Source organism: Anopheles darlingi, chromosome 2 (genome assembly GCF_943734745.1).
Source record: "Anopheles darlingi chromosome 2, idAnoDarlMG_H_01, whole genome shotgun sequence".
Classification (NCBI taxonomy): domain Eukaryota; kingdom Metazoa; phylum Arthropoda; class Insecta; order Diptera; family Culicidae; genus Anopheles; species Anopheles darlingi.
The window spans coordinates 35,659,403-35,672,275 of record NC_064874.1 but is presented as its reverse complement, the minus strand read 5'-3'; the positions used below and the strand labels follow the sequence as shown (position 1 = coordinate 35,672,275).

Here is a 12,873-nt window from a genome sequence, read left to right as displayed (position 1 = left end):
ACCAACGCGATATAAATATCTTCGAACTGAAAATCTATTTGGCAAATCAAACGAAGCAACGATTCTTAAATTCGAATTCGACCATTTCGAATCCGATTGTTTCCTGTTTATCAGTATTTAACTACGTTTTAAGTAGAAAAATCGGTAAAAACTCAGTAAAGATAATGGCCATTCTTCACTATTCATTAAATGAGGAATCTTCTTTGCTTTATCAGTCGGATTAGAATCGTCCTTTGAACAATTTGATGGTTCTCGGAATGGCATTGGAAAAGCATAAATATGTTTAGTATTGAAAACAATCTTTCCGCGATAATTTTTGTCTTGGAAACTTGGAAACGATAGTTTATCTTTTCATGACATTCCTCCGAGAAATATCATTTTCGACACTTTTTAACGTCAAAAAGACTTTTTGCAATACACTCGAACATTTTGCTGGTTTTCGAATGTTTCGAAACAGTTTAAACTTTGCTGCTGACATCAATTTGTCGCAACCATCGTGCGAGAATTAACTATTTTCGAATATTTTGAACAACGAAAATCGCCAAAAAATGTACTCTTTGAATCTTATATGTTTTAAGGTTTACATCATTTATAGGCATTCTGCTAAGTTGTTTTGAGTAATTTGAGTTAACGTTACACATGCCAAGGCCAGATTATCCCCACCAGACTAATTAATTTGTTCCTTTTCGCTCTTTTATTTCCTTCTTTCGTACTTGATGAGTTTATATAGCTTCCATTGAACGATCTAAAACTTCTTGACAACTATCAAAGTAAAAAACAGATCTCAGTGTCGTATGTTACTATTAAAATGCCATAAAGTATAACATTTTGCTGAAAAAAAACCCAATATGATCTCGCATTGTTTCCATAACTTTCGGTCATAACAAACAGGCAACTACAGTTTGTACTACAAACCGATAATGAGCCTTTTCTTTTGCTGTGGAAACTACACGCATATTAGTAATGGTGACACCTATTCTGGGCTACCATCACGTTGCTGAATTACCAAACACCGAACTGACCTTCCGGCGCCGTTGCACGATAAACAGACACATTTCACAGTGCATTGACAAAAACTGACAAAACATGCTAAGCAGCTAGAGGCTGTAGAAGCACAAGTGGCACACGTGGGTTGTTTAGGCCAACCCCCAACCCCACTGCCTTCCGAAACCACACGCCCTGAAGCTTTTACTCGCTAATTGGAATTAGCAATCGCATCCAAATTACGTTCGCTACAACATGTACGTATGTGTGTGTGTGTGTCTTTTATCGTCTTGCTTCTCATTCTCCTACCTTTCCCGTAAGCATATCTAATCTTCCAATATGGCCGATCGGCCGATGGCGGCGAACGCTTTTAAGGGGCGTTTCTAATGTCAGTTCCGCGCCGGGCGCTTCTTCTAAACACGAATGGGATGCCAACAACATAAATTCAAACGAATCAGGTGCACAAAAGGGAGTGGGGAGAGAAACAAAGACGGAGACGCAGCACCGAAAAACCGGTTTGCCCGAGGGGACCGGGGACCAGGGAACCGGTTTCTACACCCCCTCCTCCACCAAGCTCGATGATGACGATGGTGATGATGATGATGATGGCGGTTCTGCCAATCGCCATCTTTCTAAACAACAGCCATGTTGCCCGAAAACTCGCTCGCACGCACACACAACGGCCAGCAAAAGGGGCTCGGATAATATTCGGATTCGGAGACCGAACGGTACCGGTGACGGTGCTGCAGAGCACCGGGCACTGATAACAACCACAGACGACAAAAGGGGATTGATAACGTAGTGCAGAGGAATGTTTGTTACTTGGTACATTGCATTTACAACCATCCATCAGAGCAATCGAAGAAGAAGGCAGTTCCCAGATGCCAGCTTTGCACTTTCCACCGTCCCTCCCGGTGTATGTTACGCAAACACGGGCGGCGCACCGCAGAACCGCGATGACATTCCTGGCCACCGAAAGTGTCATAAGCTGCGCGCGCGCGCGCTCGCGAACCAAACATTTATTAGCCAACACACGACACACGGGACGGGATTTCGAGGAAAATGGTCCCGTGTCCAAGTAGGCTCCGTGGTTTTTGTTTTTCTGTTTTTCCTACTGTTCCCTTTCGTTTTCGATTCCAATTCCCACCGAAAACGGCTGCAAGCCGCAAGCGAGTGCAACGGTAGTTAGTGCAATATGCGCGAGGGAGTTCCCGGAATGAAGCGACCACAACCACTTGAACCCGATTTTACAACCCCCACCCCCGTGTCTTTCCCTTTCTCTTTGCATCGTCGTCAATTCAAACACACAACGACGATGACGACGACGACGATGACGACGATGACGATGACAACGGTGCTGGTGCTGGTGGTGCTGGTGGATGATGACACGGGAATTTGGGCCAACAGCCGAACAAGAGGCTTCACAAAAATCGACACGTCTAGACACACGTCGTCTTCCTTCCTTCGCGCCTTCCTCGGCTCCGTCTTTCCTCCGCAGATTCCTTTATCACCGAAAGGACCCTCGGTATCCTTTGCGAGCGCCCGCTTTCAACGGTTGAGATGATGGTTTGGGGGATCGTTGCATTTCGAGCAAAAGAGAGAGAGAGAGTGTGTGTGTGTGTCCTCCCTATTTCGGGGAACGTCATCGCTTGGCGTCTAATTCCAGGGCGGCGATTGAGAGGACGACAAGATCCGCAACAACAACGCTGAGCAGAGCAGCGAACTCGTGATGTTTAATATGTTGTTGGTGACGTTGACGCTGGGTGCTCGCATCGTTTTGATGCACTTCATTCGATGACGGTGACGTGAGGGACTGTTCCTCATCAGTATCTTCTTTCGCATCTTACGCCACGCAGCATGCCCGTGATACTTCGTGGCCGATTGTCAGTGTGTTTGTCTGTGTGTTTTTTTTTGCCATCGTTGCGGATCCATTTCTTCCGCAAAAAGAGTGACACACACACACAGTGGAGTGTAAATGGCCAAGAGTGTAACCCTCTAAAAGCACAACGACATAATCATCAACCGTCAAGCGTCAGGCGGGGTCCTGAGTTTCCGTTCCTTTTCCGTAGACCGACGTCAAAGGCAACTACAACAGGGTGGACTACAGTAGTCCAGCCTTGGCCCGGCAAATGACCGACCACGACCCACTCTGGAACCGGCGACGCGAACAAGACGCGTACCGTAGCGAGGAGATAAGAAGATCCTTCGATCGTCGCCGACGACACCAGATACACCCTTTCTCTTGCTCGCTCTCTCTCTCTCGCTTGCTCACTCTCTTTTACTCCTCGGGTGGCACGTTGCGCTGGTCAGTAACCTGATGCCGCCGGGGCCAACCAGCCACCATCATGGTCAAAGCATCGGGATCGGGAGTTATCGCGAGAGTGGGGGGTGGTGGGAGGGGACGCGTTTTATGATGCAATTATCACATCACACCACTTCACGGTCTCGCTTCTTCTTTCCCTTTCTTTCTTCCTCTTCCATTTCTCTCTTTCTCTCTCTTTCTCTCTGTATCTCTTGGCTTGGCGATTGGATTGTTGGTTTTTGTGTCCGTTTGTCCCCCTGTTTTTTTTTTCTTTTCGCCTTCGCTCGGAGGGTGGTCATTGCGATTGGTGTGGACCGAACCGGGGTCAAATGTAGGGATGTGTTTCGTTTTTGGAGTAATATGGTCAAAACGGAATCGATCGATGCATTCGTCGTCGTCGTCGTTGTCGCAGCACCAGAAATCCGTTGTTTCCATTGCAACGCAATCCACGGAACCTATGTGGCCGGAGGAAAGTTGCTAAGGAACACGCAGTCCAATGCTCACCACAAAAAGCGACTCATCAAATGTGCCCGGGTGACTTTGTTAAATTATCTTCATCAACGAGACCATTAATTGGATTCGTTTTTGGGGTGGGAAGTACCTTAAAGCCCTCCCATACATGGGCAAATTGTTCGGACAAACAACGAGTTGGCCAAACAATTGTTCAGATTTGCGGAGGCAAATTGCTCTCCGTACATTTTTTTCGTTTACAGCCGCTGAGAGCTGAATGGCTCAGTTTTAAGGGGGGGCTTTGGTTATTTCGGGTCTAAAAAAGGCTTATTTTTGATGATTTTTAGTGAAGAAACCAGTCTACTTTAATTTTTCAAAATAATTTCAGATTAAACTACAATTTTTCAAGAAAATTTGGTTCTATTTTGAAGAAGATTTGCTCAAAACTACGTTCATGGCTTCCAATCTTGAAAGGCAAGTTTGCCAAAATGTACTTTTTGCGGTGCCCATGGTAGCCACGTGCTGGGTCATCAGCAATATACAAATAAATATTCTTTTGTTAGATCATAAGTTTATCCAGGTAGCCCCGTCGAGTTTTTGTGAAATTTCTCATTTTTAGATTTTTGGCAGATTTTTGAAGTTGAAAAAGTGATGCTTTTTTTTTGGAAATTGCGTCAAACAATGGGCTTTACATAATTCAAAAAATTATGTAAAAAAAAGTATCAATAATTTTAAGAAAAACTCGACGGGGCTACCTGGCAAAAAGTGTAAAGATTATGTGTTCAAAATTTCAAATCGATCGGTCAAGTAGTTTTTATGCTACGATGGGCACCGGCTTTGAAAACGTAGGTTTTGGGAATCGCGATTCAAAGTCGCGAGATACATTGAGGATTGTATGAAAGGCGAATTTTCAAAAATCCATATCTCTGCCAGTTTTGCTTCGATTGTTCCCAAAATTTAACATAATACTCTTGAAAAAATAAGCACTCATAAGAAAAAAAAATATAAAAAGTAAATGCGAAGAAATTAAAATAAAATAGCGAAGCCCCCCCTTAAGAGAAAAAAATCTTTACTCGGTACCATTTAAAACGTCGCAGCCTACTACAATGTAACATTTGTTCCCTCTACTATCGTGCAAACAAGACTCATACAAGAAACAAAATTTCGCTCGAGCTCTATTTTGTTGTTGATTGCGGCTACTATCGAGCAAATTGTTTGAAAAACATTCAAAACCAGCGGAAAAAAATTGACAAACCTCGAGTCCAGATTGGATGTCTCATACTTTTCTCTCCAAGAAATGAATGCCATCGGGAGGGCGAGTCTCGAAGTATTTTAAACACAAATTATGGGCCCTATTGCGAGTGTCTTGTCTTGCAAACGAGACTGCCTTACTACTGCTGAAAAAACTTAGCAGTCTTGTTTAGCTTTTATGAATGAACTAGTGAATTTTTACAGCCTGATTTCAAAACAAATACTAATACTACCAAATTAATCACCAACACCACTAAAAACCAACATCCTTCGGTCCAATGGCAACGCGACTTTCAGTCTCGTTTTCAAGACTCAGAGTCTGGTAGCTTTTGGCAACAGACTCTGAGTCTTGAAAACGAGGCTGAAAATGGTATATTTTTTCGTTTTGGTCGTAGTTGCCATTGGACCGAAGGATGTTGATTTTTAATTGTGTTGGTGATTAATTTGGAAGTATTAGTATTTGTTTTGAAATCAGGCTGTAAAAATTCACTAGTTAATTCATAAAAGCTAAACAAGACTGCTAAGTTTTTTCAGCAGTAGTAAGGCAGTCTCGTTTGCAACACAAGACACTCGCAATAGGGCCCTATGTCAAAAGACACGGCATGCTAAGATGTTGGGAATTTTATTCCAAAAACAGCATTTCTTTTCGAGCGAAAAACGTGTCCTTTGCGTTGCCAAAGCTGCGATTAGATCCCGGCTATAGCTGGCGTTGCTTCCGTAGCTGGTGGCCGGTTCTCTAGCGCGAGTTCGTCGCGAATGCAGTTTCGTTTCGCACCGAATTAGGGCAAGTGGGCCTCCAAAGTGGCTCCTGACTGCCGTCAAGACGTGTAAAGTCACCCCGTCCCGTTGCTCCTTCTACTCGCTTCCGCTCAATTCAACCGTTCCGGAGCAGTTAAGTTGCTTCGTTCGGTCGGTCGGTCGGTCTGTTGGTCGGTTGTGGCTTGGCTTGGCTAGGATAGGTGCTTTCGTGCTTCATTTTCGCCACCCACTCGCTGGCACACTCCTATCCCACACACCTACACACACAAAGTACCTCCGAGCCTTGCGCGCTTTCTCTCTCTCTCTCTTCGCTTCTGCTCCTTCTTTCGTTGGCCCTTGATTGGCGCTATTTTTACTGGCGTGTGTGCCACTCCCCCCCCCCCCCCCCGCCTCACCATAGTCTACGGGGCCATTGCTGGTGTGTCACCGCGAGACGTCGCTGGTGATCGTCCTTGTACGACGCCAGTCCCCATTTTGCACACACACACACACACACATACACGAGCACACGTGCAATCAAGAGAGAAGGATGCATGACGCTTACACACACACACACACACACACACACACACTCTGGTTGCACACTCCGGAGCAGCGACCGAGTGGCACTTGGTTTCTGGCAGGCGAAAAATTTTCACCAAGCCATACCGCACCACCCCCCACATAAGAGGGTACCCCCTCCCCCCACTAATCCTCACCTTTCCTACCCTTCCTTCCTTCATCCCGTTTTTTTTCGCTCAGTTGGACAATGAGAGCACGAGAAGGAGGCGACGCGGAAGCGAAAATGTGAAAAGAGTGAAAAGCACCCGAAACGCCCGCTAGATGCTGGCGTAAGCGATATGGTTGACGATGGTCTCGTGGCCACGGCATGGCTTCAAGTGCCTCGACCGAAGGAGGCGCCTCGGCCAAAGCCCAAAACCCAAGGGGAAAAAAACGTCTTGCGCGACGCGAAAAATTTATGAAAAATCACGTTTGCCTTGCACGTTTTGTGTCGGTGGATTTTGTGTGAAAATATCTCAGCAGGCATTGGGGTTTATATATGGTCCGAGATCGAGTCGCAGGAAATCGATGACTACTAAATGCTTCCATTTTTTTTCTTCTCTTTCGCCTCTCTCTCTCTCTGTCTCTCTTCCCTTAGCAGATCAAAACCAGCACGTCTATCACCGGTCAGCGGTGCCGTCGGTGGCCGCAAAGCGTACACCGAGGATGGGCTGCAGAGCGCACTGCAGGACATCATCAGTGGCCGGCTCGGGACACGCCGGGCCGCCGTCCAGTACGGCATTCCGCGGTCGACGCTCCGCAACAAAGTCTACAAACTGGCCATCGGTTACAAGCGAGGCATCGTTGGTGGTGGTGGTGGTGCAGGTGGTGGTGCCGGTGGTCTTGGTATCGGTGGCCTCTGCGCCGAGGCTCTGCTGGATGATGACGACGATAAGGACTCACAGGACGAGGAGATGAAGGAGGCGGAACTGCTGGACAAACTGCCGCATCACGTGCTGGCCGAGATGGTGCTGAAGATGTACGATACGGCGCGCCACGAAGCGACGACGCCAACCGGCAGTGTCCAGCGTGGCACCCCGGAACCGGCCATCCTGGAGGCGCTCGCCCTCAAGCAACACATCCAGTCACATCCGGCGACCAGCAGCACCGTCGGTAATCGACCGCCAGCAGCCGGTGCTGCGACAACCACCACGACACCGCCGGCCACGACACAATCATCATCCCCGTTGCTGGCGACGACGCCGGCGACGGCCGCCGCCGCCGATTCCACGCTACTCGATCCGGGCCTGCTGATGCAGGTGCAGCGTATGCTGGCGGTCACGGCCAGTGCCCGGGCCCAGGCATCGAACGAGGCACAGCAGGCGGTGCTGGCCGAACTGCCCGATTTGTTGCGCAAACTGCTCGAAAAGCAACAGGAGCTGGCCGATCAGATCAAGATGGTTAGTGCCCATGCGACCCCGGTACCGGCCACGGCCGGTGTAGCCCCGGTCTCGCCGGCCACCCCTCTCCTTCCGGCCACCATCAACGTCAACAGCAGCAACGTCAACTGTTCGTCACCATCGCTGAGTGCGGCCCTCGGCACTGCCAACGGAGCGACAACACCGGCGACAACACAGCAACAGCATCATCATCATCAACACCAGCAGACGCCAACTGGACTGCCGCCGCCCGGTCTCGATCCGGCCTGCTACTTGCCGTTTCTGCAGCAGCTCCAGCAGGAGCGAAAGCTGCGGACGATCTCCGCCTCCGGTACACCGGACACACCGGTGTCGCTGTCCTCGATCGAGCTCGATCGTGATCCCGGTGCCGAAGATCCACAATCCGTCATCCTCAAAATTCCGTCCTATGGTCGAGCGCCGGCTCCGGTACTACCACCAGCGGCCGTGCTTTCGCCCGGTCCCGGACCGAAGAATGGTGAGCTGGAGCAGCATCATCAGCAGCAGCAACGTCATCTGCATCATCATCACCATCAAGGTGCACTGCTGACGTCACCATCACCACCGACGGCGGCCGCTGCGGCCGTACTGAGCAATCTCGTCGGTGTCGGTGTTGGTCCCCGGAACCATCATCAGCACCACCTCCAGCAACAGCAGCAGCAGCAGCAACACCTTCATCTGCAGCAACATCCTTCCACTAGTCCTCAGCAGCAGCAACAGCAACAACTAGCGCCCCCTGTTGGCAACAACGTTGCAGCGAACCTGTCGACGGTACCGCTCGGCGTGACGCAACAACCTTCCCTTGCCTCTTCCCTTTCCTCTTCCTCACCCCTTTCCACACTCTCGGTTGCGTCTTCGGTGGATCCGCGAACGGCCGGTGCCGGTCTACCACAAACGACGACGAACCATCATCATCAGCATCAGCATCATCAGCTCGGTGCCGTTATTTCGCCACCGTTGATGAACCTGCGGGGCGCCCTCAAACCCGTCGATGCCGCCATTTCCCCGCCAGCACCCGCCACCACTCCGGGCGGTACGCGATCGGCCGCTTCACCGGCACTGGCAGCCGCAGGCAACAAGCAGGCGATGCTCTCCGTGCACGAGGTGATCGTACGGAGCATTAGCGAGAACTTTCAGAAGCACCAACAGCAGCAGCAGCAGCAACAGCAGCAGCAACAGCAACATCAACAACAGCAACAACAGCAACAACAGCAGGTGACAGATAGTTTGTTGAAGCAACAAATGGAACAAATGCAGAAGCGTCCCAGCATCTCGGTCATCAAGACGCTCGGTGACATTTCACACTTCGGCAGTGGGAATGCGGCGGTGGCGGCGGCGGCAGCGGCAGCAGCGGCGGCCGCCGCCGCAGCCGCCGGTCTCGGTACCGGGCTCGGTGGTGCCCAGCTGGCAGCGGCAGCGGCCGCTGCAGCAGCTGCAAATAACAACAACAACAACGGTAACGGTAACAACAACAATAACAACAACAACAACACGGGCACCGGTGGTAAGGGTACGCGACCGAAACGCGGCAAATACCGTAACTACGATCGCGACAGTCTCGTCGAAGCGGTCAAAGCGGTCCAGCGTGGGGAAATGTCCGTGCACCGGGCCGGTAGCTACTACGGGGTGCCCCATTCGACGCTCGAGTACAAGGTGAAGGAACGGCACCTGATGCGGCCCCGGAAACGGGAACCCAAGCCCCAGCCCGGTCTGGACGATCATCACCATCATCATTCGCATCATCACCACCATGCGCATCATCAGCGGTTGGGTGGAGGAGGTTCCTCGAAGGCGGATGCATCCGGAACCGGTTTACGATCCGGTGGTCTCGATGGCGTCAAGGGAGCCGCAGGTAAAGCGAGCGCACTAGCAACCGGTGGTGGAACGGGTACCGGAAGTAAAGCGTCCGGTGGCACGAACAAAAACCACACCGGGCAACACCGGCACGACGGGACAACGGGCGCTGGTGGCGGTCAGCAGCCGGCCGGCTCACAGCCAGCGCCCCCCTTTGGACTCGGTTCACCGAACGGTGGCCTTAAGACGATGCCCGGTTCGATGTTCGATGCGGCGGCGGCGGCGATCGGTGCCGGCCACGGACTGCCGTACGGTGCTTCGTCCTTTTTCTGGCCCCAGGCGGCAGCAGCGGCGGCCGCCGGTTTCTCGGCCCTTCCGGGGGTTGATTTTAGCGGGCGTGGTGCAGGTGGTCAACAGAGTGGTGGTGCCGGTTCCGATGCCGGGGCCACCGCCGCCGCGGCCAGTCTGTTTGGCTCGACAAATGCGCTGATGCAACGGTTCCAGCAGGAAGCGGCCAGTGCGGCCCTATCGCCGGACGGTGGCCATCGTCATTCGCATCATCATCAGCATCACGGTGCCGGTGCCGGTGCCGGCGGTAAATCCGTACCGACGGGACTACCGAAGGGTAGCAGTGTGCGCGAGATGGCCGAGCAGCTGTACGATGGTAGCGGTACGAACGGTGGCTCCTTTCTGGACGACATTATCCGGCACAGTTTGGACAAGAAACCGGGCGATGGACTTTCGCCGTCTCACGGTGGCCACCACCATCACCACCACCACCATGGTGCCCTGTTCGATCAGCTGCTGCTGAAGAGTAACCTTGGCCGATCGACGGTCTCGCCAAGGAGTGATGCGATGAGTGGTGGCGTCCTCGATGGCACCGGCGATGGTAGCAGCATGGCGTTACTCGGCAAAGGAGGTGGACTGAAGCGTGCGGCCACCAGCTCACCGCTCGGTTTCCATCCGGATGCGACGGTGCTGGTGAAGCGGGAACGGGCCAGCCCGGGTGCGTCGTCCACGTCGTCGACCGGTAGCAGCAAACCGAGCTCCCAGCTATCGCTCGGGAATATGGAGCATCTGATGAAGCTGCGCGAGAACCTTTCGTCGATGTCCGTGGCGCAACTACAGCGGACCGCGATGGAAGAGCTCAACGGTGGCCATCATCATCAACACTCGGATGGTGGGGATTCGGATGATGCGGTCGGTGGATCGTCACGATCACTAGCGGCGGCCGGGTTGCAGCAGCAGCAGCAGCAGCATCTCCATGGATCATCGCATCATCATCATCATCAGGCGGCGGCGCTTAGTCTGCGCCATAGCCTCAGCCAACAACATCACCTCCAGCAGCAGCAGCATCACCAACAGCAACAGCAACAGCAACAGCAACAGCAGCTCCGTCCACCGGGGATCACCGGCGGCGATGACAGCTCGTAGGAGCGGCTGTGGCGGCGATGCATCTGCTAATCTGGTCTGGTGCCCAATGGTGCAGGTGAGGCCACCACCAACACCACTACCCGCCATCCAGAATCCCTACTAAGACACTACTTTCCTCACTCTCGAGACCGTGACCGAGAATGGAGTAATCGTATATATATATATATATATATATATATAAAGTTCAAAACAGTACTCGACTGGTTGGTAGTCAAAGGGACTAGGGGAAAGAAGAAAGTACACACGGAAGGACAAAGAGAAAGAAAGAAGGAAGGAAGAGAAGAAGAGAACATGGAAGAAGGAAGAAGAAAGTAGCGAAATAGTAGTTGGGAAGCAAACAAAACAAAACAAAACAAAACAAAACAAAACAAAGCCGCTAACAGAGAGGACGAAGTGTTAACAATTTTATCCATTTATAAGACAACAGAGTCGAAACGATGCAAGCGAGAGAGAGAGAGAGGGGTAACCGACCGAGATCGAGAGGAAGGCAAAAGATCTCTCTTTCTCTTTCTCTCCTCGGCTCCGGGATACGCCGACCATCTGGTCGGTATCTGAAAACCGTTTTCTTATGGGTCTCCCCAAAAGGGGGCGACAACAGTCTACACAGGACACAGTTTCGCGGGTGGGCATTGAAGGCATCGTTAGAAGAGGAAGAGAGATGGAGCAAAGCAAAGCAAGGCATTCTTTTCTATTCAAAGAAAGCGTGGAAATCTGAAGAAGAAGCAAACTATCTTTCCATCTCCAGCAATCATCCTGCAGCATTAGGCAGCGCCGCCATCATCATCATCATCAACGGCATGCACGATCGTGAGGCTTCTACGGCGTCCACAGAGAGAGAGAGAGATAGAGAGAGAGAGAAAAACAAGTGGTTTACCGACATGGGAAATAAGGGAAAATCGCGAAATACAAACCTAGACAAACAGACAGATTCCCGTCGCAAGCCAGCCAGAAACACAAAATGGGAGCAAACGAAGCAGAAGCAGCTGCTCCTTGATAGAGTAACGTTTTAGACAATCGACAAATAGGCTTCGGTGTGAACAACACTCTCACACCTACATTTTTCTCACACACACACACGTACACACTCATCAACATCACAAATGTCCATAATTCATCTTGAGCATGACTACACCACAGGAGATAGAGAGATAGAAAGAGAGAGAGAGCTCCAGTAGCAGCAGCAGCAGCAGCAGCAGCATTCGCAATAGAAATCGCACTAGAGGCAATAGAGGAAATCCACCACCACAAACACCACACCGAATAATCAGCATCACGACCAAACTCACCACCAAACAAGTGAACGTGAAGTGAACCAAACGGAAGCCAAACAGACTTCCTTGAGCTTTCTCCGGCGCAAAAACCAACCTCGTTGGTGCAATCAGAGCCTTAGTCGTCGATCGTCACTACCACCATTATAGCGCCAGACCCCAAGAAACCCTCACACACACACACACACACACACACACACACACTTGGTAGCATTTTTCCTTCCAACTACCCTCTCTCCCCCACCCTGGAACTACTCTCACTCGATCGAGGAGCGCGAACAAGGGGCTCGTGAAAATGGCGCATGGAAGAAGGAAGGAAACGTACCGCGGAACTGAACTCTGTAATTACAATTTTTGGATAACTTTTTTAGGCTTTAATCTAGGAAATCTCGACACGTTTGGGGGCGCCACGGCCACGGCCAGAAAGGAGGGAGCTCTTCCCTTTTCTCCGTCGCCCACCACAAACACACGGACAGACCATTTTGAGGGGCGGCTTTTTGGGTGTTTCGCTTTTCCTCCCCATTCAGTCCCGGCCCCGGTTCTTTAGGCCATCTAAGAACACGAAGACACACACAAACAAACACACACACACACACCTAGATGCAAGCATTTGGAAGGGCAGATATCAGGGCACAGGGCAAAGGGCACGAATATTTAAGGTTCGGAGGATCGAGGTTCGATCGCGAGAAGGAGA

General features: G+C 51.0%; 2 protein-coding genes across 9 annotated transcripts in view; both read left to right on the top strand.

The window, feature by feature from the left end:
* The window catches only part of LOC125950282 (autophagy-related protein 16-1), a 633,733-nt gene that overhangs the window by 304,819 nt on the left and 316,041 nt on the right, over positions 1-12,873 (top strand). The gene's annotated exons all lie outside the window — the stretch shown is intronic.
* The window catches only part of LOC125950261 (uncharacterized), a 92,272-nt gene that overhangs the window by 72,688 nt on the left and 6,711 nt on the right, over positions 1-12,873 (top strand). For 7 of the 8 annotated variants that reach the window (XM_049678080.1, XM_049678078.1, XM_049678084.1 and 4 more), the window contains one exon: positions 6,885-12,873. This exon is cut by the window's right edge and continues 6,711 nt beyond it. In XM_049678080.1, the coding sequence (XP_049534037.1) occupies positions 6,885-10,911 (4,027 nt within the window). In that variant the 3' untranslated portion in view covers positions 10,912-12,873. The remainder of the gene's footprint in view (positions 1-6,884) is intronic. The other variant, XM_049678079.1, reaches the window with a different exon arrangement.